This window comes from Capra hircus, chromosome 11, assembly GCF_001704415.2.
Source record: "Capra hircus breed San Clemente chromosome 11, ASM170441v1, whole genome shotgun sequence".
Taxonomy (NCBI): Eukaryota; Metazoa; Chordata; class Mammalia; order Artiodactyla; family Bovidae; genus Capra; species Capra hircus.
In genome coordinates this window covers 78349719-78375710 of record NC_030818.1, presented here as the reverse complement: position 1 = coordinate 78375710, position 25992 = coordinate 78349719, and the positions used below count along the sequence as shown (strand labels likewise).

The following is a 25992-nucleotide window of genomic DNA, read 5'->3' as shown; positions in this document are numbered from 1 at the left end:
CTTGAAAGAACTCAGTGAAAATGCAGTGGGTCCCCCGTCTCCACACAATACACACACACACACGTGTGAGTGTGCACACACACACACCTGGGCCACATGGACGTGATCTAAAGGTGAGGGGAAAATGAAATAGGGCTCAACCACTCTGTTCTCAGGCATGAGGGGCAGGGTGAGGAATCTCGGGAAAGCAGAAAAGACGTCTGAGGATAGATGCGCAGAGAAATTGCTTGAGGTTGGGACACTAAAGGAACCACTTCACAATTTCCTTTCTTCACTGTTCCTCTCAAGCACCCAGTAAAGCCTGTTTGGTAGCACCACCCCCTCCTGGAAGTGCCCTGGGGTGGGGGTTACCCAGGGCGAGCACAGCTCCCAAAGGGAATCTGCAGAGCAAGACGGAGTGCCCGGGGGTGGGGGGGGGTGCAGTTTAGCCCATTTGAACATGATGGAAGCAGGTGGCTTGGGAGGCTGGAGTCTTGGAACCCTGCTGATCCCACATGGTTGGGGGGGGTGGCAGAATTCGTCCTCCCCCACCGGACTGTCACCCAGGTCACCACTGTGGGCTCAGGAGCTGGGTCGCCAGCAACTAAACCTGAGTTCACTGCTCACCAGCAGGCAGTTGTGGGCAGGAGCTTCCTCTCCACACAGCAGGTTCTGTCTGCAAAGTGAGGGTCATCCATAGAAGTGCGTCTCCAAGATGGTTGAAGAGCTGACCCTGGTGGATGAAATCACCCAGCTGCTAGGGCCAGCAGTGTCCGGCCCTCAGTTAAAAGTACTAACATCCAGGTGGCCAGTTCTGTTCCTGTGCCCTCACCGTCCAGCCTAGGGACAGGCAGAAAATAGGCACTTGGTGTCCTTGGTGTCTGTTGAATGAATGAGGACTTTGTCTCCACCTCTAAATCCTTCAAGCAGAGTAGAAATTCTCTCTGCAAAGCCGCCCTGAGTCTGCAGTCCCTGCCCCGCCCGCAGGTGCAGGGCCCTGGGAGCAACGGCTTTCCCGACTCCCTGTGTCCCCAGGACACACCCGGGCTCTGGGGTTCAGGGTCGGCACCTGGAGCCAGAGAGCAGGTCAGGTGCAGGCGGGGAGACCTGCTGCAGAAGGGCACCTGAGGGGCTGGGTGGGCGTCGGCACCTGGGGGACACTGAGTAACGGGTGGGTGGGTGGCTCGATGCCTTTACGATAATAGGGCTCCTGCAGTGTGCTGCGTTGTTCCAACTCCCCAGGTCTCTCCTGTAGTTTTTCCCCAACGCTTCTAGACCTTTGGCACTGAGACCGTTTGCTGGTGAGCTTCCAAGAGTTGTGCGACAATGAGCAAACAGAGCAGGCAGCGAACTTTGAGTCAGGAGGGAGCTTTGTGTCCTTGGAGAACGGAATGATCCAGGAGAAGCTGGAGAGAGGAAGGCAGAGAGAAAGGCCTGGGAGGAGGCGAAGGGAAGGCTCGGCCTGCTGCAGGGCTCCGGGGGAAGAGGGCAGAGGTGGACGTGGCTTCCCTCACAGCAAAGGGGGCCGGTGCTCACCCCTCCACAGCACAGAGCCAGGCTCCCCATAAGAAGGGGACAGGCAAGGACCTTGCCAGGCCAAAAGGAGATTCAATCACCACCGCAGCCAGAATGACAAGTACCGTTTATTACAGTTACATGAATGGGCCCAGTCACCAGCTGAGTGCCATCCCATGGGCCCATAGAGATGAGCACAGTCACAACCCCTTCCCCATCCCCGAGTCATGTCCAGTCATACACTCCAGGCAGAAAGTCCCTGTACAGAACACAAGGCACGGGTCTCCTTCGTCGGGCAGGGGTGTCTCTCCAAGTCTCGGACGGTCCCCTCTTGGAGAAACCAACAGAGCAGCTGGAACATTGTCAAATTAAATAAGCAAGCACAGGAGTTCCCAGGAGCCGGGGCTGAGGCGGGGGGAGTCGGGGCGGGGAGAGGGGGGAGTTTGTCTCTGGTCCCAGCAAAGGTGTGAGAAAAGGAACATCCAAGGTGTCTGAGAGGCAGGCCTTGGCTCCAGGCCTCCGTGGGGCCCATGGCCTCCGATCAAGCTGGACTGGGGCTGACACAGCTTTGTCACCATTTAGGAGATGTTCTTTCGAACTTGGCAACACAGAAATTTACATCAGGCCTTGTACAACCTTGGCAGAATGTAGCCAAGGTCCAGAAGAAGTTCAGAAAAAACAACAGCACAAAAAAAACAAACAAACCAGAGGTGCTCTGGCCTCCGAATCCCTCCCCATGGGAAAGACGAAGCACAGAGCTTTTCGCCAAGTTTCCCAATATCGTTGGCATTTAGAGAAAAGGCTGGTCAAACACACAACCAGCATAGAGAGAAGCGAAGGCAGTGGAGTTCACATGACTACTTTATATTAAAGTTTATTACATTTGGAAAATCTACTGTACAGGGAAAAACCCATTGGATTAAGTAGAGTTTTGCCAAAAGCAAAAGACTATTACTCTTTGGAATATTCCTGATTCCGGCCCACAGTCAGACCACAGGAGCTAATCAAAAGTGAGCCTGGTCCATCCGTGGGGCAGCTCAGTGCCAGGTGCACCCAAGACGTCTCTTGTCACTTTACAGGAGAAAGTGTCCCCAAGAGATGGCATCAGAGGAAGGGCTTGGTCTATGGGAGATTCTCTGGGCCCAGCGCCAGCTTTGCCACCCTAGAGTCGTCTCTCCTTGATCCTCCCCAGCCTGAGACACCAGGATTCAATTTTACAGGGGCCTCCCCATATTGTAGTCACCCAGGCCATGGTCCTGGCCCCAAGTTCATGGACACAGGCAGGACTGCTCCAAGAGGTGACCACCCATGGGAGCCGGGATGGGCCAGCCCACCAATGAGGCCACCCAACAGACATTCCATACCCTGTTGCACACGTGAGTGAGAAACTCAGACAACATACAACCTAAACCTAGACATTGGCTCCTGGATTTGGTTCTCCTAGTCAAAACAAAAAAAAAAACCAGAAAAAGTCTTCTTAATAACCCTGATGCTGTCTCCTGACTGTAGATTAGGGAAGAAAGATAGGGAATAACCAAATTGATTTACTTAACTTAGCTCAGAAGTAACAAAGCCTACTACTGGGCTATGAACAAAGAAACTAGAGGAAAATCATGTGCAAAAACAAGTTGACATCTAAGTTAGACCTCCCCACGAAACAAAGTGAATTCTGACGGAGCCCTGACCTCCTGGCCCTGCTACTCGGCGGGACACGCCCCCAGGCCTGCTGGTGTCTACCAGTAAGTGCTACAGACGTGCCCACCCTCAGCCACAGCATCTTTGTCCAAAGCAGTGGGGTCCCCTTCTCTCCAGAGCTGGGCCTGCTTCAGCTTGGAGAAACTGAGTCAGCGTGGCGGGATGCCAGGTGCCGTCTGCGATGGAAAGGTCAGTCGTTCGCGAAAAAGCCCTTGTGCCCAAGTCTCCAGGCAGAAGTCAGAGAAGCAGAGGCGAGGTCCCCTCCCCGGTGGGCCCAGGACTCCGTGGGCAAGGGGAGATGCCAGCGGGGCTGGGCGCTCCAGGGAGGTGGCATGGTGGCAGGGATGCAGGTCTGCAGTTCTTCACAGAAGAGGCGAGTGGGGGGTGTCTAGCAAGTGGCAGAGGGAGGGGAGAGGTGTCCCCCCCCATCAGGCATAGAACTCCTCCTGCTTAGTGGGCTTCTGGTAGGCCCCGCCGTTGGCTTGTTTTGGCTCCTCCAAGGAGTAGCTGCCTTCGTCCTTCTTCTTCATCCGGTACAGCATGAAACCCACCAGGCACACGGCAAAGATGAGCCCCACGAGGCCTCCAGCAATGACCCCTGGACGGGTGGGGAGGAGGACAGAGGCCGGCTCAGCTCAGCTGCTCCTGGGGGCTGAGTGGCAGCCCTGCCAGTGATAAAGACAGCATTCCCCTCCCCCAACCTCCACCACCCCATCCCCTGGAGAGAAAACTCACCTCCCAGCACTTCCTTCCGGTCCAGAAGGCCCTGCGAAGCCCCGGTAGCCCCTGTGGCCTCAGGATCCCCTGGGGCTACGTTCCGTGAGCCAGGTTCCACTGCAGCCCCGGCTGCATTCTCCCCGGACAAGTCGAAGGTGAAGTCCTAGGGGAGGGCAGGGAAAGGGCCAGGTGGGTGGCCACAGCCGAAGCTGCACCCAGGTCCATTTCCAGCTTCCCTGGTCACCCCTGCCACCAGCTCTAGACACACACACCCGAACCCAGACCTCCCTGGACCCCGAGGTCAGGTCCCTCTGGCCACTTCACACTGGACCCTACCGGACTGTGGCCAAGGCACCACGTCCAGTGATGCAAAGCATGTTTTATACGAAAATAAATAGGCTCATTTCAGCGTAATGTGTAACACTGCCATGATGCTCCAAGATGAAAAGCAAGACCTGGGAGAGCTTTCCCTCTTGTCCCAGGAGCGTATGGGGGGGAAGCCCTCTTGAAGGGCCGTGAAGGGCCCTTTAGCTCTGGTCTGCTTAGTCTGTGCCACCGCAGGCTCAGCCCTGTGGGCAGGCGGAGGATGGGACCTTGGGATCTTGTCTTCACGGTGGGGATGACAACATGCTCATAGAGTACAAGGGGTCGGGTGTGCCAGGGGACCAGGCCAGCACCCTGCACCCAGCGCACTGTGCCCTACAAGGCACTAGGGCCACCCAATGCCCCAGGAAACGCAGAGGATGACAGCGGGCCCGACACCCACCTGCTCCCCAGAGCCCTCTCCCACTGGGATCTGGGTGGAGGGGTCCTCCTCAGCCGCCTTCTCAGTGGCAGGAGGACCTCCATCCTCCGTGTGGGGCGTGTGCGGCTCCAGACGGCCCCGGCCTGTGGGAGCCGAGGTCTCATGGTGGTCGGGCTGCACGTCCCTGTGGGGATGGGAGGTGGCGGGTCCCGGGGCCATGGTGGCTCTGGCTGTGGACACGCTGTGAGTGGTCGGGTGCAGCGTGGTCTTACTGGGTGGGTGGGTGGCCTCCTTCTCCTGGGCGGTAAGGCCAGGCTCCACCTCTGCCAGGAGCACCGCCCCACCCCCCTCAGGCTGCTCTCCGGTTGGCAGGATGGTGGTGGCGGTGGCGATGGCATCTGGGCTGGTGGGCTCTGGAGCCGTGGCTGTGGTCGTCACGGGCCCCAGGTCCTTCCAGGTGGAGGGCGTTTGTGATGAAGTGATATCCGGCAAAGCACCTGCAGGGCCAGAAACAGAGCTTGTGGGGTCAGGAAGGCCCCCAAACATCAAGAGCAGCCAAGCTCAGACCCCGGCTGTGACTCCCAGGCCAGCAGAGCAAAGTTTTCTTCCCATGAGAAGCTGTGGGGCAGAGCTGTGTGTGTGTGCTAAGTTGCTTCGGTTGTGTCTGACTCTGTGCAATCCTATGGACTAGCTAGGGCTAGGAAAGCTGCCCTTTTCTGCTGCATCTGGAAGGGGTTTTCCTGCCACTGCTGAAGCCTGCTCCTTGGGCGGAGGGGTTGGGGGGACATCCTCAGGACCCTGAACACCTTATCCTCAGCACACATACCACTTGGCCCCTCCCTGCTCCACTCACTCTCCCTCCAGAAAGGTCCAGGTTCCCAAGAACAGAGGCCTGTGTCTTACCTCCCAACTCCAAGGCCCCCTTGCCTAGGCCACTTACCCCAAGGATGACTGTAGCCCCCCCTTCTGAGGTCAAGTTCAAGAGCACCTCCTCTGGGAGGCCTCCCTTACTACCTCCAGTTCAAGGATTTCACTCCCTCAGGGAAATGGGAAGAGGGAAGATAAAGGAACATTTGTGGACAATCTGTACTCCCACCAAGATGTGTGTAGTCTCATGGCTCCCAACAACCTTATAAAGTCAAGATGTTATTCCCATTGTACAGATGAGAAAATAGAGGCTTGGAGAAGTTAAAAAAAAAAAAAATCCTTTCAAAGGTTTCCCAGTGAGTTAAAAAGGAGAACATGAGCCCAAGTCTGTCTGCGGCAGGCAGCCCCCACAGGAATCTACACCCTGCCCTCCCCAACCCACACGTGTTTTCTCCCTGCAGCATGGACCCAGTTCTCATTCCTGGCATAACCCTTCAGGCCCAGCCTGACCACCACCCTCAGCCCACGGCATGCTGACATCCTGGAGGGGGCCCTCATGTCCACTCACCTGCACCCGAGCCAGAGAAGTTGTCATTGTCGTCCCCAGAGCCGTCCTGATCTTCGGGGGGCATGTTTATGGGCACACTGTGCTGGAAAGAGATCAGGGAAGGATAAGAGTGGAGTCTTCACTGGGGCCTGTTATTTCGGGGCCCCCACCCTAGGCAGCTGAGTGCTGCACCCGAACACACACCCCACACCCAGCACAGAACGAAGCCCTCAGCTCTAGAGGGCAGTCCCCTGGTTCCCCCACACACCCTCCACTCCTATGACGACACAGCCCTGGGCAGGTACCGGGGGTAAGGCCCTTGCCCCAAGAAGCTCGGTCTACCGAGGGAGCCCCAGAACTGAGGAGCAGACAGACAACACCATTACTGGAAACCCAGGCGGTGGCCTCTGTGGGACCACAGCCCACCCTACTCTGGATCAGGTCCTGGGGGCCACTGGCCAGGGGGCTTCAGGTTTCAAGAGTGGGGCTTTCAAGGGGCCCCTGGAAACAACATCACAACCACCTGGCTCCAGGGAGGCCATCCCCAGGCATGCTGAGCATCAAGGTGCAGACCCTGAGGGCCCCACGGGGGCAGGGGGTGGGGGCAGCAAGGATGGGCATGGAGTGAGTCGTCTGTGCTGAGACAGGTCTGCCCACCCAGGTCAGCCCCTAGGCCTGGCCACAATGCTTGGTCACACACTCAGCCCATTTTCTCATTCCCAGGAGAAACTGGGTCCCTCCCTCTTGGGGAAGGAAGGACAGAGCATCCATCAAGCTGAGGACAGACGAGGCTGATCTAGAAGGGGCCCTGGGCTAAGGAGGCAAATGGGCCGTGGGCCTGGGGTGGGTCCTGTGTGCAAACAGCCACCCCAGGGAAGCTACCTGCCTGGGGCCAAGCCCAACAGGCCGCAGGTGTCAAAGTGAACAATCAGACCCAGGCCCTGAGGCAAGGGGCCGGTCTGGCAAGACCAGGTAGTGGGGACGTTGAACTGGCCGGGGCGGAAACCCAGTCATGAGGGGACCACGCCCACCCCTAACACTGGCTCCAGGAGAACAGGTGAGGAAAGGAGGACCCAGCAGCCGGGTGGCAGGAAGAGTAGCCTTAAGTATCCTGTGCAGCAACAAGGCTTTGACCCAAATGACCCTGTGTGGCAGTCCCAAAATACGAGCGGCCAGAACAAAGAATAAATGAAGAAGTGGGACAGTGTAGTTCAGAGCACATGGGCTTTTGCAAACCCCCTGACCTCTGCGCCTTACTAGCTGAATGGGCCTGAGGACACAGTAAACCTCTTACAGTCTTAGTCTTCCCATTTGTAAAACGGGAACAGTAGTAATATCAAAATCCCACACGTGCATGCTAAGTCGCTTCACTTGTGTCCAACTCTTTGTGACTTTTTGGACTGTAGCCCAGCAGGTTCCTCTGTGCATGGGATTCTCCAGACAAGAATACTGGAGTGGGTTACCATGCCCTTCTCCAGAGGATCTTCCCAACCCAGGGGTCAAACACATATCTCCTGTGGTTCCTGCACTGCATGTGGATTCTTTACCACTGAGCCACTGGGGAGCCTCTCTACGTGCCCGGATTGTTGCACAAGTTCAATAAGGTTATGCACAAAAAAGAACCTAACAGAGCCGGGTTCACAGTGGTGAACCCCCCACCCAAGCATCCCACCAACAATGTCTCTAACTTGCTCTGTGCTCTAACTTCATGGGAAAGAGGATCCTGGGGCCTGTCCAGGAAGAGGAGGGCTGGAGGTGGGTAGGGTTTTAGGAGAAGAGGGGGCAGAAGGGAGCCAGTACATAGGCAGCTCTGTGCAGACTGGTCAGAGGGCAGGCTCCGCCCAAGGCTGGGATCCAGGGAACTGGCCTCCTCAGCCCAAGAGGGCTCGCCAGGTCCTAGCCACGGGCCAGGGGCTGCCCTCTTGAGTGGGGCAGAGCAGGAGGGGACAGACAAGACCTTTGGCCTCCTGAGGCAGAGCTAAACCAGGTGGAGGCTCCATCCAGGGGCCCAGGTCCGAGGGAAGCTTCAGACACGTGCAGAAACGATGAGGCTAGAAATACCACTGAGCTTCCTTTGAAAGTACAAAACCCACACTGAACTTCCTTCCCTCTTCACAGCCCCTCAAGAAAAAGATTTTGGTCACTCTGTCTGAGCTGCCAGGGCCCATTCACACTGCATAGGTTCCACCTGCACCCTGAGCCACATCCTGTCTGTATTGTCCCCTGGGGTGCTTCAAACACCTGCCCTGCCTCCACGGAGCTTTAAAGCTGCCCTGGGCTCCTGGAAGGCTACCCTGCTTCAGTAACAAAGAACCCTGCCCCTAAGGCAGGTGCAGAGTGGGTATCCCCATCCTGACCTACTGCTGCCCCAGGCCCCCAGCAGATGCTCCTGACAGGAAAGCTTGAGGTGGACAAGCATTCAGGGGATCCCACCCACCCACACTCACTCACTGAGACCCCCACCTTCACTTCACCCAACACCCTCGAAGATCTGGAGGAGACCCTAGGTGGTAACGCTCTATTTCCCACCCTTGGAGAGAAAGCTGGAGCTGGAGCTGGGAGTCAGGGCTGCAGCCACACCAGCCTGGACCACATGACGTGAAGCAGAAGGCAGCATCCCCGGGGCCAGGCAGGCCCTGTTTCACGGACGGGGCCTCTGAAACCCGCAGAGAACACTGAGAGCCCATCCACCCTGGAGGCGCCACTTGAGACGCAGGCAAAGCCAAGGAGGCCCGGCCTCTCACCTACACAGAGGCCCCGACAGGTTAGCAGTTTCCCAAGAGAAGGGTTTCTCTCGGGACGAGATAAGACTTTGGATTGGCCCAGTCCCTAAAAACAATTTGTTTCTTCATCTTGGCTGAGCTTATCCCGCTGCGATCTTGTTTACACAACAAGCTCTTAAGCAAACACTTTCTCCCCTGAAACCTGCTCCCAGGCCTCAGGGCAGCCTCTCCCCTTTTGGGGCTGGGTCTCCACTGAGGGGATGGGCCTCAGTGGCCTCCCAGATCTCCAGCGGCTGAGCCTCCCTGTGACAGCTGCAGCTCCCTGGGGAGGAAATCAGCAGAAACTGCTGAGGTTAATCTTGCCTCACCAGGTGCCGGCTGATGCTAGAGGCTGGGAGACTTCCGGTTTCACTCAGCAGCCAGGCCATGCTATGAGCCTGTGGTCAGCTGCCTCCAGGGCCCAAAATAGGGCTCTCCTGGGCACGGCCTCTTGACACTGCCCTGAGACCACTTGGCCAAAACGTAGGTATGCCAGGGGCAGGTCGGCCCAGTTTGGAACCCACCTCAAGCAGCCTGGGAAGACAAAAGGGAGCCAGCCAGACCTCTAAGGAAGCCTTTAGCCTCTGTAAGGCCCAGAAAACCAGTTTTTCATACAACAAATCAAAAGCCCTATGAGTAGGTCTAGACGGTCACATACTTAGTCTGCTCAAAGACAAACTTGGTCTGCTGAATCTGGTCCTTCCCACCACCAGCACAGACCCTGGAAGCCCAGGGCCTGAGAGGCCAAAGCCAGGTGTGGCTGGACATCTGGAGCAGATAGATACACAGAGGCTAGGGCACAGGAAGCCCGAGAGGAATAGCCAGCCCACCTCGTGAGGAATAGCCAGCCCACCTCGTGAGGAATAGCCAGCAAACCTCGTCTCGGCCATGCTGGTCTTCAGACCACACTGAGGCTGTGAGAGGAGGCCCTCTCCCGCCGCCTCCCGAGAGAGGACTTGGGGTTAGGGGTCTGGGAGAGCAGGACAGGGAGCGTGAAAGGAGAACCTGGTCTCTTGACACTAGAAATATTTTCCATCCCTTTCTTCCTGTTAGCCTTTGATTTGAGGCAGGCAGGGCTGAGATTTAGCCTCTCCTGAGATAAGGGGACGACAGCGGATGAGATGGCTGGATGGCATCACTGACTCGATGGACGTGAGTCTGAGTGAACTCCGGGAGTTGGAGATGGACAGGGAGGCCTGGTGTGCTGCGATTCATGGGGTCACAAAAAGTCGGACATAACTGAGCAACTGAACTGAACTGAACTAAGGTGGGGTCTTGCCCAAGGCCACTGGGCAGTGAAGTGTCTGCACACTCACAAGCAGTGCGTACACCCCTCGTCTGCCATCTCTCTCCCTCTGCCCTGCCCCAAAGGACCATATTCCCTGATAGCTCAGCTGTTTTAAGGGAAACTTGCCTAAGTCTCTTCCCTGGTGGCTCAGATGGTAAAGAATCTGCCTGCAACGCGGGAGACCTCTGAATTTGATCCCTGGGTTGGGAAGATCCCATGGAGAAAGGAATGGCAACCCACTCCAGTATTCTTGCCTGGAGCATTCCATGGACAGAGGGGCCTGGACAGCTACAGTCCATGGGGTCGCCAAGAGTTGGACATGACTGAGCGACTTTCACTTCACTTGCCCAAGTTTCTACAATGTTCTGCAGGCCCCAGGAGTCCTGGGATGCACACGTATTCCTCACCGAATAAGGGTTTCCAACCCCTGCCCAGCAGCTGAGACCCAGGTGCTGGTCCAACTTCAGAGGTGCAGAGGGGACGGCATGGCCAAGCAAGGGTCAGGTTCATCAGAGGTTGAGGGTCTTCATCACCAGGCTGCCTGCCATTCCCAAGAGCATGTCAGGAGTCTGTAGGCAGAGGGCTGGCAGAGAAGCTTCGAGAAGGCAGCCTCAAGGGGAATTCCCCTCTGGTCCAGTGGTTGGGACTTCCACTATAGGAGGCACTGGTTCCCTCAAGCCCACTCCTGCCATCTCTCACCTGCAACTGGCCATAGGAGGGCCTGGGGCTGTGTGACAGCATTCCTCCAAGACACCCTGGGCATGTGCATTAAAGTTCCTTGGGACAATCATACATCGGAATACCAAGTGGGCATCTCAAATGTTCAGGTGAGGGGCTTCTACTTCCAGGCTGACCAGAGACGTTGCCCATTCTGGCCCCTGACCCTTGCCACCCCATCAACCCATAGCCACCAGGGCCAAAGATTATGGTTTCCAACCCACACCCTGACTCACTAACACGTCACCCACTACTTGATTTGAGTGATGGATAAACGCAAATCCTTTAAAAGCTGAGGTCACATGAGAAAAGTACAATATCATGCAAGGTCACAGATTTTGACAGTAAAGAGGGTTTCAACTTCAAAACTCAGGGACCACCATCCAGGGGTTTGGGGGAGAAGAGAGGGTAAGAAACAGTATGATCTTGACCCTGGTGAGCTCCCAGGTTACAGCCCCCACTCCAGGAGGCTTCTGGAAGGGGGAGTTGCCCAGGCTGGGGCACAGAGGGTCATCGTGCTGAGGGCACTAGGGGAGGATGGTGAAGTCCACAGCCAGACCCCAGAGAGGTCAGCACTTAGCTCTAAGTCACAACTTCAGCAACACTGCGCCCTCACTGGTATGGCAGACTGTGCAGCCAAGTGGGAGGGGGCTTAGGTGTCTGCTGGTTGGAATGCTCTGTGTGGTGACAGAGCTTTGGCCGCTGTGGTCGGAGCCCAGTCCCTGAGTCCACAAGGTCCAAGTACTGCCCCTTGTCACAGGGCCCAGGTCAAGGACTTCCAAGCAGCCAGCCTCGGTGCCAGCGCCAGGGCTGAGGACAGGGGGTGGGGGGCCCAACTGGTTCCATTAGCCCAGGTTGAGGGGGGAAGAGAGGGTAAGAAACGTACTTTTCTTACATTTCACGAGAATGAACGTACATTTCATGAGAAAATGTACTTTTCTCATGAGGCGGCCCTACAATCACGCTGGGATAAACACTCCTCGTTCCATCCCATCCAAATCCCACACAACAGCAGGCATTCTCGAGAGGCTTAAATGAGTTTCATGGGTTTTTTTAAAGTCTTTTTTACCAGTTTCTTGGTCAAATCTATGGATCTAAGTGGGCGAAAAAAGCTGATTTTTCCAACCCCACACAATTCTCGGGGGCCGAACTGTCTAAGCTATAGAATCCCAGCTGTCACCCTTGACCTGTGTAGTAGGATGCTAAAGTGGTCAGAGGGGACATTCACACCATCACCTGCATTCAGGCTGGGGGCTCTCTTCTTTAAGGTCCCTAAGAATTACCAGGAGACTGCTGGAGAGGAAGTCTTCTGAGCTCCATCCCTAAGGTGGATTCAGGGGTTGGGGGCAAGGCCTAGGACTCTGCATGTTGCAAGCTCCAGCTGCTGTAAGCAGTCTGCTGACTGCACGTGGAGAGCAATAGTCTGGACAGGAAAAGGTCTCACTGGGAGTGGGCTGGAGGAGATAAGACCCCCCACTCAGGGCCAGGGTTCAAGGAAGAGGTACCAAGTAGCCCCCAAAACACGCCCTAGGGGCAAAGTGATCTGAGAAAGCTCTAGAACGTTCTCCCTACACCTCTGATACACCCATTCTCTGTAGTCAGTACACCATGGCACCTGCTTGGTCTGCAGAAGAAGCTTCACCACAGAGTTGAGAGGACCCCTTCAATCCCAGGAGTGCAAGAAGCAGGAAGCAAAGACAAGCCAGACTCTTCTGTCCTGAAGCTGGGCTGGGGCTCGGTCCTGCCTGCCTGTCTCTCCAGGCAGCTCTCATCCAGTCAGCTGGACAGATGCAGGCTGAAACCAGCAGTGCAGTTTGTGACTCTGCTTTCCCTCATCAGAGGGATCATTTGCACCCCTTCTGTTAGCCCAGGCTCACACAGCCTATGCATAGACCACGCAGGCCAAACCCAGAGCATCTTGGATCAAGGCTCCCAGAGAAACGACCACAGCGAAGGATGTCAGAAGGGAAAGGGCCCTGATCAGGGAGCCACCCCAGGCTGAGATTCCTTTGCTGAGTGACCTGGGCCTCTGCCGCCTCTCTGGACCTCATTCCCATCCGGATAACAGAAGGGGTTCAGAGCTTTAAAAACCCTAAACCTTCTTAGGGTTCTGACAGGCTAGGCTGGGATCCGCAGCCCCAATTCATCATGAGTGAGGCCAGAGAGGGGGCGGGGGGTGATAAGCTGGCCACAGCCAGCCATGTGGGGGTGGGTTAGAGGGGTAGGCCTGCAGCCTAGGGCTCCCCCTGCCCGGGATGACACAGTGGTGGATAAATTACTTCCTCTCTGAAGGCTTCTTCCCTAACTTGGGAGCTGTGATGCAGGGGACGTGTGCTTAGGCATCGAAGGGATTCAGATCTCCCAGCTTTGGCCTCAAAACCCTGAAACCTTCCCCCTACCCTCTCCACTTCCAGGAGGGAGGGGCCCCATCGGTGCCTCGGGACAGCATCAGCATTTCCAGCCTGACAGGCACGGTGATTTATCAACTCACCAGGAACCAAGTCAAGCTGGGACCTGCAGAGGGGTGATGGGTATGGCCCAAGACAAGAGGGACGCCCAGAACAGACAGGCGGGAAGAGGGGGCTCCTGCTGCTCTCACCCTGAGATCGTGCTTCTGTTAGGGCACCAACAGAGCCCCAAGGAGTGCCTTACAGGGGACCTCCTGGCCATGCACCCCTCACCACCACCCCCCCAACAACCCCAGCTCAGCCATTCCCACCCTGCCACTAGGAGACAGACCTCAGTCCTCCGGGGGATTCCAGGGCAGGGCCAGGGTGCCGGGTACCACCCGTATTTGGCTTAAAGATCCCCTCTGCAGTAGCATGTCCTGCAGGGCACTGCGTGTCAGGGCTTTCAGAAGGGGGACCTAAGGTCAGTCAGAGAGCCCTCCTCCCTAGGAGTACCTGGGGCCAGGGATGTGTTGAGGGAGGGGGTGTTTCCTGGCAGCCAGAGCCAGCCCCAATGCCCAAGCCAGGTCAGAGCTGTCACCAGCAACCTCCATAGCCACCCTTCCAGAGGGCTGGCGCCTGTCTTGCTGCCGCGTGCTGAGACTCGTCTTAGAACAGGCCCCGCTGACGGCTGGGTGTGGGGCCATGGAGCTGGGAGACCAGTTCCTCGGCTTTCCTCCACCTGCCAGAACCTGGGCCAGGCAGGGTAGGATTCCACTCGGGCGTTGAGCAAGGCCAGCCTGGCCCAGCCTGCATCTATGCCTGCTGCTGCCCCGGGATCCAGACAAGGGGGTGGGCAGAGGAAAGGTACCAGACCCGGAGCTGGAAAAGCTGGGCTCTTCTCCCAACTCACTGGGTGACCTTGAAGAGACATCTTGTCTCAGGCAGCCCCTCTGCAGAGCAGGGGCTTGGCCAAAAGGCAGCAAGAGGGCTCCGAGACCCAGGTCTGTGGCTAGGGAGCCAAGGCCCACCCTGGAGGGGCAGCCAACCCCCAAGAGGGACTCAGTAGTGAGGGGAGCTTGATCAGAGTGATCCAGGGTCACCCCTCTCCACTGCCCCAGAGGGTGACGGCCTAGACAGGAGGCTGGAGATGTCCCAAACCAAAGTGACTCTGAGATGGTAACTGTCAACCCACAGGTTCAGAGGGAGCAGTCCAGACTCCCACAGCCACCTCCCTCCTCGGCCCAGGCTGTCTCAGTGAGACAGCTAAGGGCAGAAAGCTCGCAGGATCCCCTAGTCGTGCCCACCGCCCCTCCCCCCAACCCCCCCATGAAGGCCCGTCAAACTGCCCTCTGGTTGATTAACCCCCAAACTGAGCCTGGCCTGGGGACCTGACACCTCTGGCATATGGGCTTTGAGAGCCATCCTCCCCCTGCTCCAGCTAAATAAAGTGTCCTCAGGTTTCAAGTAGGCAGAAACTTGCAGCTTTTGACACACCTGCAGCCAGACAGGGCTCCAGCTGTGGGGATGAGGTGGGGTGGGGGGGTTGGGGGGGAGCACATTATCCCCCAGATCTCCCCAGTGTGCAGTTGTAGACCATCCCATTTAAGATGCAAATGCCTCTAGGAGGGCTGAAGGGTGCTAGTGACTCACAGGAGAGCAGAAATCAGCTCTAGGGGGAAGGGCAGTCTGGCACTAGGGCACTGGGGATGGGCAGGCACTTTGGAAGATGTGAAGGGATTGCAGAAAGGAGGCTGAAAGATGCCAAGAGCACATTTTTTAACCTGTGTCAGAACGCTGTTGCCCGCCAACCCCACACCCAAGAAAGGACGATGAAATTCCCTTTGCTCCTGCTTAAGTCACAGGTGTACATGGCTTCTCCTCCCACGTCCAGAAGAAGAATGGGCCAGTTCTGGGAACCTGCCTCCGGGATCAAGTAGGAGGCAGACCAAGTAGGCACTAAGGCTACTCGAAGCCCAGAGACACAGGAAGGTCAGAGTGTCCTTGAAGGATGTCCTACAGCAGAGTGGAGCCAGTACTTTCTGGCCTGAATGATGGAAAGAAGAATTTTTAGTGAAAGCCAGGTGCCAATAGGTTGGGCCCTTTCCCCAGACTACTGGTAGAACCCTCCCCTAACCGACAGCAAAGCAGCCGGAGCCCCTTCACTGTCAGCCTGCCCTCTTCCAGAGGCTCTTGATGGCTGGAAGGTGCACACAACTTCCAATGCCTGGCACTGAAATCCCAGGCCCTGGCAGCCTCTGCACAGGTAAGTGCTAAGTTGGTTAAAAGGAGGACTGCGGGACTTCCCTCGTAGTCCAGTGGTTAAGACTTCACGCTTCTGAAGCAGAGGGCCCAGATTTGATCCCTTGTTGGGGGAACTAAGATTCCACATGCTGGGAAGTACAGCCAAAAAATTTTAAAAAAATTTTTTTTAGTAAATTAAAAGTTTTAAAGGAGGACAGTGGACTGTAGCCCCAGTCTAGGAGCTCGGAGAAACCCCAGGAAGTCATAAGATCTGCTCAGGGCTCAAAACATTAACAGGGCAGAAGGAAGAACCCAAGGATCTGACCTGGGCTTTTGGGGTCACTTGAAAAATAGCAAGATCTGACTTAGGCCTTGGGGCAGAGGTGGGGAGTTGGCAGGGGGAACAGTAATCACAGCTAATATGTCTTGAGTACTATGTGCCAGGTACTAGTCTAAGCACTTTACCTGAATGAATATACTTATACCTCAGGATGACCTTAGATTCTAGTCCATACCCATCTTACAGATGAGAAAACTAAGGCAAAGGGGTCAAGTCATCTGTCCAAGGCATACAGCCACTGAAGGGCTTAGAAAGAGGGTCTGGGGCCAGGCAGTCTTGCTTAGGGCTTCCCTGGTGGCTCAGACGGTGAAGAATCTGCCTGCAAGGCAGGAGACCCAGGTTCAATCCCTGGGTCAGGAAGATTCCCTTGGAGAAGGAAATGGCAACCTACTCCAGTATTCTTGCCTGAGAAATTCCCATGGACAGAGGAGCCTGGTGGGCTACAGTCCATGGGAAATCCCCATGGACAGAGGAGTCTGGTGGGCTCTTTGCTGTCGCAAAGAGTCAGGACGCAACTGACCGACAAACACACACAGTCTTGCTCCAGCAGACACGTAGTTAACCACCCCGTCACAGGCAAGATCAAGGGCTCTCTGACTCTCAGGAAGAAAACAGCCATCATTTCCATTGGAAGCAGCACAGGAGAAAGTGCAGAAGGAAAGAAGACCCTGGCGTGGGGCCTTCCCCATCCACCCTGCAGCCCAGCCCTGCTCCCAGTCCAAAGCACCCCACAGTCCATAGTTCTGCCCACAGGCTACGGTGCCCCACAGCCACAGAGCCCTGCTCAACTGGCCTGAGACCCCACCCTGATGCCCTGGGGTCCAGGTTTGCCAGATCTCCTGCCACTGCCTGCCAACCCAGCTCACACCTTCCCGGGGCAGGAGCCGGCCCCTGGCAGAGGCTCAGGCAGAAGTGAGCAAAGTCTGGCCTGCCAAGCAAGGCTCATATTTCTGAGAAGGGGCAAAAGCCATGTTTGCAGGCCCTGCTTCGTCAGCACTGGGGTAAGACCAGCCGGCCATTCATGCTGAGTGCCGATCCCACACCCGGGCCAGCTCAGACTGCACCCCTCCCCCAGGTCAGAGCCATGGGGGCTCTCTCCAGGGGACTCCCTAAGCAGTGTCAGTTCCAAAGCTCTCCCAGACTTGCTCCTCGGAGGCCAGATGAGGAAGACGCTCCAATCCCGCCATACACGGTATTTCACAGGATCTTTCCTGAAGCCCTCCAAAGCAGGATTTGAACAATCCTGGTTTCACGCAGGAGGAAACTGAGGCTTCGCGGCAGGTGAAGAATCATGAACAAGATGCTACAGGGAGGAGGCGATGAGCATGGTGACGGTCGGGGCTGGCCACACTCTGTGGCCTGTGCTCTTCTGGCCTCCACCCAACCCCTCTCTCTTCTCCAACACCTGGGAGAGAATAACCGAGGCAGACCAGCCAGCCAGTTCTGGGTCCCACCTTGCCTTCCCAGCTCGAAGGCTTCAGGACCCCAGATGGGGCCCCAGACCTACCTCAAAGGTAGGCAGACTCAGATATTCAGGCTCAGCTGCTGCCACTGCACTGCGAGGAGAGCTGGCCCAGGGCATCCACCAGATACCCAGCCCCTAGACAAGGCTCCGGAAGGATGATCCTGTTCCCTGGGGGTGGGGGTGGGGGTTGTGCAAGGGAGAGGGGTAAAGTTGGGGGTTCCTCATTTCTCACACAATTCACAGAACCCAGGGGGGCCTCAGTTACTGCTTCAGGCTCACCATGAAGACCTCAGGGCCGGCTTCCTGGCCTGAGCCTTCCCAGAATTTCACAACAATCAGGCCTGCTGCTCCAGGGACACTCTGCACCTACCCTTACCCCTCAGACCCCTGTACCCTTGGCCTGGGGAGCAGGTAGGCGGGAGAGGAGGGAGGGGCAAAATCTGGGGGTCTCTGCTCAGCCTCTATGGACCCATTCTCCTGGCCTGGCTCACAGCGCAGTAAGCCCCAGAGCCAGGAGGTCGGGTTGCCCAGGCGCTACCCACCCTCTCCTGGGAGGAAGGCGCCCACCTCAGACAGCAGCGTCCCTCAACGCTTTTCTCTGGAAGAAGCTGGAGCGACGTCAGCCTCCACCACAGTCTCAGAGGCTCCCGACACACCCTGCGAGCCCAAACCTGACCACTGTCCATCCAGACACTCCCTGGAGACGGGACTCTGAGTCCCGGCTCATGCCGTAGGCAGCAGAGGTGCTGAGAAACTGCTGAAAATTAAAGCCAACGCAAACTCTGTGCCCCGGCCACGGGACTGCCAGTCAAGTCCCCAACCAGGTCAGACGCAGCCAGGGCATCAGACGTGGTGTAGAAACCGCAGGGGAAGGCCTCACATCCTCCTGAGGCCTCCTGGGGCCCAGCACATACTAGGAGTTGGGGTGGCCAAGCCACCTGGGCCCTTCAGAAGTTCCCTCCCACCTCCCTACGTCCCATCCACCCTGGACCAGGCCCCAGAACCCCATCTCCTAAGCCTGCTGTGAGAAGGTGGGGCAGACGGCACCCAACGAGGGCCAGCATGGCCACAGGAAGTGCCAGGTAGCCAGGCAAGACTGTGACTCCAACGTCCCATGGTGCGACAAGTCTCTGTACACCTCTGGAGATGGATGGAGCCCAAGAGTCACCCAGAGCAGGACCGGCAGCCTCCCCAAGTCCTGCTGCCTTCACTGGGGACCCCCTGCCCTAATGTAGAAAGCGTCCCACCTCACAGCCTGCGCTCCTGATTAGAGGGGCTCCGGGATGAACCCCTTTCTCAGGGTGAATGGCCTTTGGCTATCACTGTCCCTCTGGTCTGTCTGCACAGACCAACTGACCGTCCAGTCTGGTCTCAGTATTGGCTCCCCTCTCTCAACATGTGCCCCTGGACCAGGCGTGGACCTTTCTCTACTCGCTCAAGGCTGTGCACACAGCAGGCACCCAGGCTCCAGGCTTCAGGTCTGGTCAAGCCAGGGAGGCTTCACAACCTGCATGCTCAAGGCAGAATTCTGAGGCAGCAGGAGCAGGCCCCACCCAGATGCCCACCAGGCCCGTGACATAGTCACCAGATGTCGCCAACACCCCAGTGCGTGACCGAGCCCCCTCCCATTTCACATGTGGGCTCACTGAGGCCAAGAGAGGCCTATGCAGTGTCGCTCAGCGGTGCAGAGGGTCAGGGCAGGAAGCCAGGCCCCCGAGCCCTAGCCGGCCTTGCGCACAGTGGGCTCACGGACAAGACTTGTTGGATGAGTCTCCGGGGAGGACTCGTGGGCCTGGCACAGTGACTCAGCTGATGAGTGGAGCGATAAGCCCTCCCGCCTTCCCCACTGCCCCAACCTGCCCAACACGGTTTCCGCTCCTGCCGATGAGCGGACTGGGGGGCAGGTAGCCAGGGGCCTGGGTGTGTGCAGGGAACACCACCCAGCCCCCACCCCCAGCCCGCCCTTGCCCAGGGGCCTCCGTACACCTCCAGTTTCCACACTGAGCCCTAAGTCCACCTCCTCCAAGCAGCCTGCCCTGATTTCCGCCCCACAGATGACCCCTCAGTCAGCTCGTGCTCCCTCAAGTCCCTGGAGGAATAAAGTGGGCTTGAGCCCTTGCTAGGTCCCGCAACCCCTCAGTGCTACCTTCACCCTTCCCAGGCCAAGGACATGGCTGTCAGAGCTGAGGCAGGGAAGCGGAGGGCCCTTGAATGCCTGGGGGAACTGAGGTGCAGAGGGGCAGTGACCTGCCCGGTCATACAGGAGAGGGTTAAACTGAGACCAGGAGGGACCTGGTGTCCTGGCCACCCTTGTCTGTAGGAATAACTTCCACGGACTTCTAAAGCTGCAGTTAAAAGGGAAAAGACTGTTGAAAGGGAAGGAAAAAAACGGTTTCCTGCTTTTTGAGGAGGAAGTTGCAGACAGGTGGTGAGCAGGTTTCCCCAAATCTCAGACTGCAGCCTAACCTACAGGCAAGCTCAATGGAGAAATCAAGTCAAGACGGGCCAGGCAAGGCCAAGCTGTACTGCAACCCATGCAGTAGAGCCACCACTCCACACCTGCATGAGCATGCACACGCACGCGCACACACACACGATCTCTCGTGGGGCTGCAAGCCTCAGGTGAGTCACTGGGAAGAGGAGTTTTTCCCAGGGCTGAAGGCCAAGAAGGGAGCAGCCTCTCCATATAATTAGGCAGAACCACCGAGCCATAGACACAGGAGAGAGACCCTCAAGGCTTCTCTCTCCTGACCCGACGACCCCACTAGACCCGTCTTGGCTCCCCAAACCAGCATGATATGACAGACAAAAGGACTTTTCAGAGAAAGCTTAGACCACCCTACCCCAGGTGCTCCCTCTGGGTACCAAGTCCTGGGGAGCTGACCAGGTGTCCCTGTCTTGGACCTGGGCATGGAGGGGACTTTCCAGTGCTGACACCCCACCCAAGGTCAGCATCCTGAAGACAGGAAGAGGTGGTAAGATCTCACAAAGCCCCTCAGGGGGACAGGGGAGGGGGCTCTCATGTCTACCTGGAGCTGGAAGTTGCATAGTTGCTAAAGTGACCCCGAGCACAGGGTCGTGGCTCCTTGAGCAGGGAGATGCCCACATGCTTGCCGCCCCTTGGTGCTGCCAGGGCACTCACGGCAGCTCAGAGAGGTTCCAGAACGTACCCTCCCATCCAAAGCCTAACCTCTGCTGGAACAGCTGAGAGGGAAATGACACCGCGCTGAAACTGTTCCAGGGTACAGGATCCTGGCGCCAAAAGCCCTCTTTCCACAGACTCCGTTAATCCCATTCCTTCTCTCCAGACACATTTACGCAGGCCCTCAAGGAGTGGCTTTCAACCCAAGCCTCCAAAAGTCGTTGTTGAAAAGAAGGAGGAAATCAGGAAATCATTTGTTCTGTAAAAATCCCAGGATTCTGGGACTAGAAATCATTTAATGACCAACTCCTCATGCGGCTGTTTTCACAGCAGCACTGAAAAGGCCAGGAGGTGAGCCCAGCACAGGAGGCAGGAGTCCTCGGTTCTGGTCGCCCCACGGGAGCCACGGTGCCCACTTTCTAGGCTTATAAAGCATCTACTAATCCCACAAACGTCTCTCCAGTGCCCACAATGAAAGTCCACGCAGGCTGGCTGCTGCCCTGGGGGCAAGCACAAGGAAAAGCCTGGTAGGTTTCAGCCAGCCTCCTACGCTAGGTTCACGGGGGAGACTTGCCAGTCCTTCCATTTCTTCACGCCATATACATGTGCACAGGTGTATGTACAGATCCTGGTTCTTCCACACTGGCCCCTTGTAGGGGCTCACCTCTGCAGGCCTCATCCACAAAATGGGGACAGTGACATACATGGAAAAGGTTTGGGTTAAATATGAAATTAGGATGCAGGAAAAGCGTATAGCACTCAATAGCAGGCACTCAAAGATGACCCTAGGGACTTCTCTGCTGGTCCAGTGGTTGGAACTCTACACTTATGCGATGAGCACAGGTTCAATCCCTGGTAGGGGAACTAAGATCCTACATGGCTTTAGGCAAAAAAAAAAAAAGAAAAATGACCCTAATTCTATCAACAGCCAACTTTCTTCTGGCATTTTCATTACCAAACACTTTCACACCTTCATTATGAAATGAATACGCAAATGACAGAATAAGCTTTACACGGGACATCAAGACTCAGCAGTGAAGTGACTCATCTGAGATTACATGGTAAATTAGTGGCAAAGCAGAGACCCAATCCCAAAGCTCTACCTTACCCAAACTTGTTTCTGGCCTGTCAAACAGTATGCATACAATGTCACCCAAATAAAACATGGTGAGAAAAGGGAGACAGGACCCAAGCTAAGAATGAGGGCCCTTGCCAACCAGGATTTAGAGTGAGCTAGTCTCACCAGGTCCAGGCTACCTGTGACTGGCAAGTCACTTACAACTTCAGCCAAATGAAAGAACCGAGAACGTGGGGTCATCGGCAGGTGCTTGTTTCAGAGGTCATTGACATCTGAGTCCCGCAAGAACCTCCCTTGACAGCCTCTATGTTATTCTAGGTAGTATCGGAACGACACAGAAGTCCCAGCTGGGCCTCTGAAGGCACAAAATCCATGTGTCACAGATCATGAGTGTTACAGGTAAGACCCTCACTCAGCACTGAGAACTCTTGTCTTAGAAATAATTCTAACAAATCCAACAAATTCCTTAGTACTGCTGGAGAAAAGTGCCAATTGGAACTGAACTGAAAAGCTGCCGGCTACACGTTAGGTCCACAAATGGCACTTTTGGCTGCTATCAGACAGGGATGGGAGAGGATAAAGAGCAAACCAGAATTCCAAGGGTACCAACATGAGGGCACCAGGCCCAGGGGCAAAGTGCTCCTCAGAGCTCAATAAACCCAGGAGGTGAATGCCGTAACCTAACATGGTGACAGCTTTGAGGCCCCTGGCATCCAGAGATCAAACTATGCTTAGTACTGTTTTGTTAATAAAGGAAGAGAAGTAAATATTTCAGAGAGTCCTGCCCAAAGTAAGAATATTTTTTAGGGTAATGCGGATTCTCAGCTTACTGAGAAAACCTGGATACCAAGGGTACCTAATTCCCAAGGGATTTCAGAATTCAAGATTCTACTGCAATAAGAAAAGATTCCTCCATAAATACGCCTCCAAAATTCAAGCTTTTCATTAATTCTTTCCAGGCTCCTCTCCCTTCTTATCCCTCTCCCCACCAATCTGGGTTATGGAGATTTTACTGGAACCCACCATGAGCCACAGGTAGAGACTTAAACCAGCCCCACCCTCCCTGCGGAGTTGAAGCCAGGAGTGACATCACCTCTAGGAGGCTTGGAGCCCAGGCAGAAGCAGTCAGCGCCTCCCTCTGCCTCCCCCTGCCCCCACCCACTCCTCCATGCCGAAAGGAAATGTCTCTACTAGCCCCCATAATTAAGGCAAAAAGGGATTTTATGCCTTTCAAGAAAAGGAAGAGAGAAAGAGAGGGAACAGCAAATAACTTTCCAGAACAAGCAATTTTTCTTGCATGGCAGAAACAAAAGACCACGGGGATCTCACAAAGGCAAAACCACACACAGAAACCTTTTTAGACAAACCTGTTCTCGTCTCTTGGGAGTGGTTTTGAGCAACCTCCTACCCCAGCAGCCTTCCCTTCTCCAAAGTCAGGCGCCCAGGGTCACACCCCACCTCCCTGCTCCCCAGGGGGTTCTCACTTGCTTCCCACTGGGACCAAAGTGAACCCTGGGAGAGGCCAGACCTCTGAAACTGGTGGACACCTTCTCTATCCTGGCAAATCCCACTGCCATATTTATTTCAGGAAGAGGGCAGAAGAGGGCTCTACTTCATGCCCCTAATCTGAACCAAATACGGACAGCCACTATAAAAGGGAGAGAACAGGACTGGGAAAGAGAAAACAGACTAAACTTTGTAAATAGGGGGGAAAAACCAAACCCTAAATTCTGAGCCAGAGTCTGACCCCAAAGATTAGTGCTTTCAGGTTCAGCTCACCCTCCCACCACCACAGCTCTAATGAGTCTCCCTCCCTCCCACCCATCTTTCCGGCTCCAAACTCAACTGCCTCTGGCTCTGCTCTGCCTTTCCACAATGGTTCAGTTTCTAGCAGAGAAAAAGAAAAAGAAAAAAAAAGCAGCTGTCTGCTCCTTCCCAGGACACAGGGAAACTCTGGGAAAGTGGTCCTCAGAGGATCTCTAACCCCATCTGCCTCCCAGTGTTAAAGGGCGCTCTGGGATCCCTGGTCAGAAGTATGAATGCCAGCTTCACCTAGGCTAGCAAAGAAACCGCTGCTGCCACTCCTGACTCTGGCTGGAAATAGGTGGAGTCCTGCCCAGGCCCATCTTCAGCCTGGAGAGAGTGTGGAGCAGCCAGGCAAGGCCAGGTGGGCCAGGGAGGTGAGCCAAATACCTCCACCCTCTTCTCCAGAGTTTTAGCTGTGGGTTCAAGGTGCAGTCTGAATCCCTAAGAAGCCAGGGCACTTCAGGAGTGAAGGAGAAGAAGCCAGATGCCAACTTCTTGGGCCTAAGAGCCAGGAGTGCTCTGGACACTCCACTCAGAAATCTTATCTGTCCCCATGGCTCCCCCAGAGAGGGCAACCCACAGGCACACGCTCCGACTCATCAGCTATCCAAGAGGCATTAGGGACCTGTTCCTCGACTCCAGAATGTTTCCAAGCAAAGCAAGAAGGCACTTCTCAGATCCATCTGAAAATACACCTCACCTGAGCCAGACCCTGAGAAAAATACACCAAGGCTCTCAAGAGCTGGGAGCTACCATTATTATGGAAGGACACGCTTATGGAGGGTTTTGGCGTTGCCCAGAGACTTGTCCAGATAATGCATTATAAGGAGAGGATCGGGGTACCCGCGCCCCGGGGGCCGCTCCTTCCCCTCCCACGCGCCTCCTTTTGCCAGAGCTCCAGAGCTAGGGAAGTCGAGCCGTCCAGATGTGGTGGCCAGAGGCCGCCACTTCCGGAACGGCAAAACCCCCTCGGTCCGCACCTCCCCTCTACATCCCCCTTAGGGATGGCCGACACGGCCCGCGGGGAGGACCCCAGGACTCCAGCAACGGGTGTGGGGTGGGGGGTGGACGCGAGCACCCCGCGGCCAGCGCTGACACCTGGCGGCAACCCAGGTCCCAGCCCACTTTCGGGCCGACGCTGCGGGGCGGTTCCCAGGAAAGGGTTACAGGGGCCGAGAACAAAGCGCCCCCTTTGGGGAAGGCGGGCCAGCGGACGGCGGCTGGGGCGGGAGACCACTTTCTGGGGACCCTCAGGATGCTCTTTGTCGGCTAGGTTCCTCTCAGAGAGGGGACCCACCCCTCGCCAAAGGTGGATGCTGGAGTCCTACCCAAAGGCCTCCCCTCCAGCTCCCGGCTCCACATTTGTCCCCCTTTTCCTCCAGCTCCGCTGGGCGGGCCAAGGGACCCGCCTTCCCTCCGCGCGGCTCCAGCACAAAGCCAGGTCGGGGGAGGGGAAGAGCCATTCCAGGGTCCACTAGCGTGGAAGCCGCCCGGGCGCCCTAGCGGTGCCCAGCTCCGGCTCGCGCCCCTCCGCGGGCAGCACAACTTCAGCAGCCCAGAAGTTGGGTTCTTGCGGGTCTCTAGAATGCCGGGGCCAACTTCCCGGAATCTCCCGCTACCAGCTCGGCCCGGCTTCTCTCCGGCGGCCAACGGATAGCCGAGGACCCCACCTCCGCCCGCCCGCCGTGGGTCGCCGCGCAACCTTGACTGGGGCTCCGGAGCGAACACGCCCGCTTGCTCCCGCACCGAGTTCGCGGCGCCCAAACTTGCCTCCGCCGAGGGGCCAGGAGCCGAGGCTCGGCGGGTCTGGTTTGAATTCGGGTCCTCGGGCCGGGTGCAATTGCCGCGATCACCGCATCCTCCCGGGTCACCGGCGGGGGGCCCGGCCGCCGCGGTGCCCTGGGAGACCGGTTGGGAGCCGGCGACCCCAGGCGCCTTCGCCCGTGGAGTCGTTCCTATATAAGTGCGGAGCTCCCACGCAGGTTCCGCTCCGCAGGGCTCCCCAGGCCCCCGCCCGGAGAGGCGAAACCCTCACGGCGCCCCCCGATGGCAAGAGGCAATTGGAGAAGGAGTCCTGATTTCGAGACTCCGGGTCCCGGGGCCCGCCGGGCTAGCGCGGGAAGAGGGGAAGTCCCCGCTTCCCCTCCCCCTCCACGTGTGCAACAGCCGGCATCGGCGGGTCTGCCAGCCCCGGCTTCCCGCCGCCTAGCAGCCCGACCCCGGGCCGCACTCACCGGGAGGGCCGGCTGCAGGCGCAGCGCCATCGCGCAGAGCCACAGCCAGAGCGCCGCGCGCCTCATGCTGCCCGAACCGGCGGCTGGAGGAGAGCGGCGAGCTGCGCGGGTCAGGGCTGCACCGCGCTGCGCGGACTGCGCGGGGCTCCGGGTCGGCGCCGCCGGTTGCGCTGCGCGCAGCTCCCTCGAGCAATGCCCAGCGCGCGGCCGTCCTAGGCGAGGTCTACGGATCCGCCGGCCGCTCTCCGCTCCCCTTACGACTGGATTCCTCTCGGCTCAACTCTGCTCCCGCCTGCACCTCTCCCGCCGAGCTCCGCCTTATAATAAACCCGCAGGCCCTTAGCCGTTGCAAAAACTAGCCCCCCACCCCCAGCTCTCCAGGTCTCGGGGCCAGCCTTCGTCCCCACCCCTAGGACCCCGCCCCCTAGGGCCCCGCCCCCTGAGCCACGAGGCCCGTCCCCCCC

The 25992-nt window shown here is 57.0% G+C and overlaps 1 protein-coding gene across 1 annotated transcript; it reads right to left on the bottom strand.

Moving 5' to 3' along the window:
* SDC1 (syndecan 1) lies at nt 1605–25890 on the bottom strand. The gene is made up of 5 exons (XM_018055602.1): nt 25529–25890; nt 6087–6168; nt 4673–5148; nt 3925–4069; nt 1605–3787 (listed from the first exon to the last, which is right to left on the bottom strand). Exons 1-5 carry the CDS (start codon nt 25592–25594, stop codon nt 3618–3620), a joined length of 939 nt encoding a protein of 312 aa, XP_017911091.1. The 5' UTR covers nt 25595–25890; the 3' UTR covers nt 1605–3617.

Bases quoted from the DNA above. Each gene is read 5' to 3' on its own strand.
- SDC1 (XM_018055602.1), bottom strand. From the start codon at position 25,594: ATGAGGCGCGCGGCGCTCTGGCTGTGGCTCTGCGCGATGGCGCTGCGC. The intron at 6,169-25,528 runs GTGAGTGCGGCC...ATCTCTTTCCAG, and splicing joins GCCTGCAGCCGGCCCTCCCG to CACAGTGTGCCCATAAACAT. The intron at 3,788-3,924 runs GTGAGTTTTCTC...CCACCCGTCCAG, and splicing joins CCGGAAGGAAGTGCTGGGAG to GGGTCATTGCTGGAGGCCTC.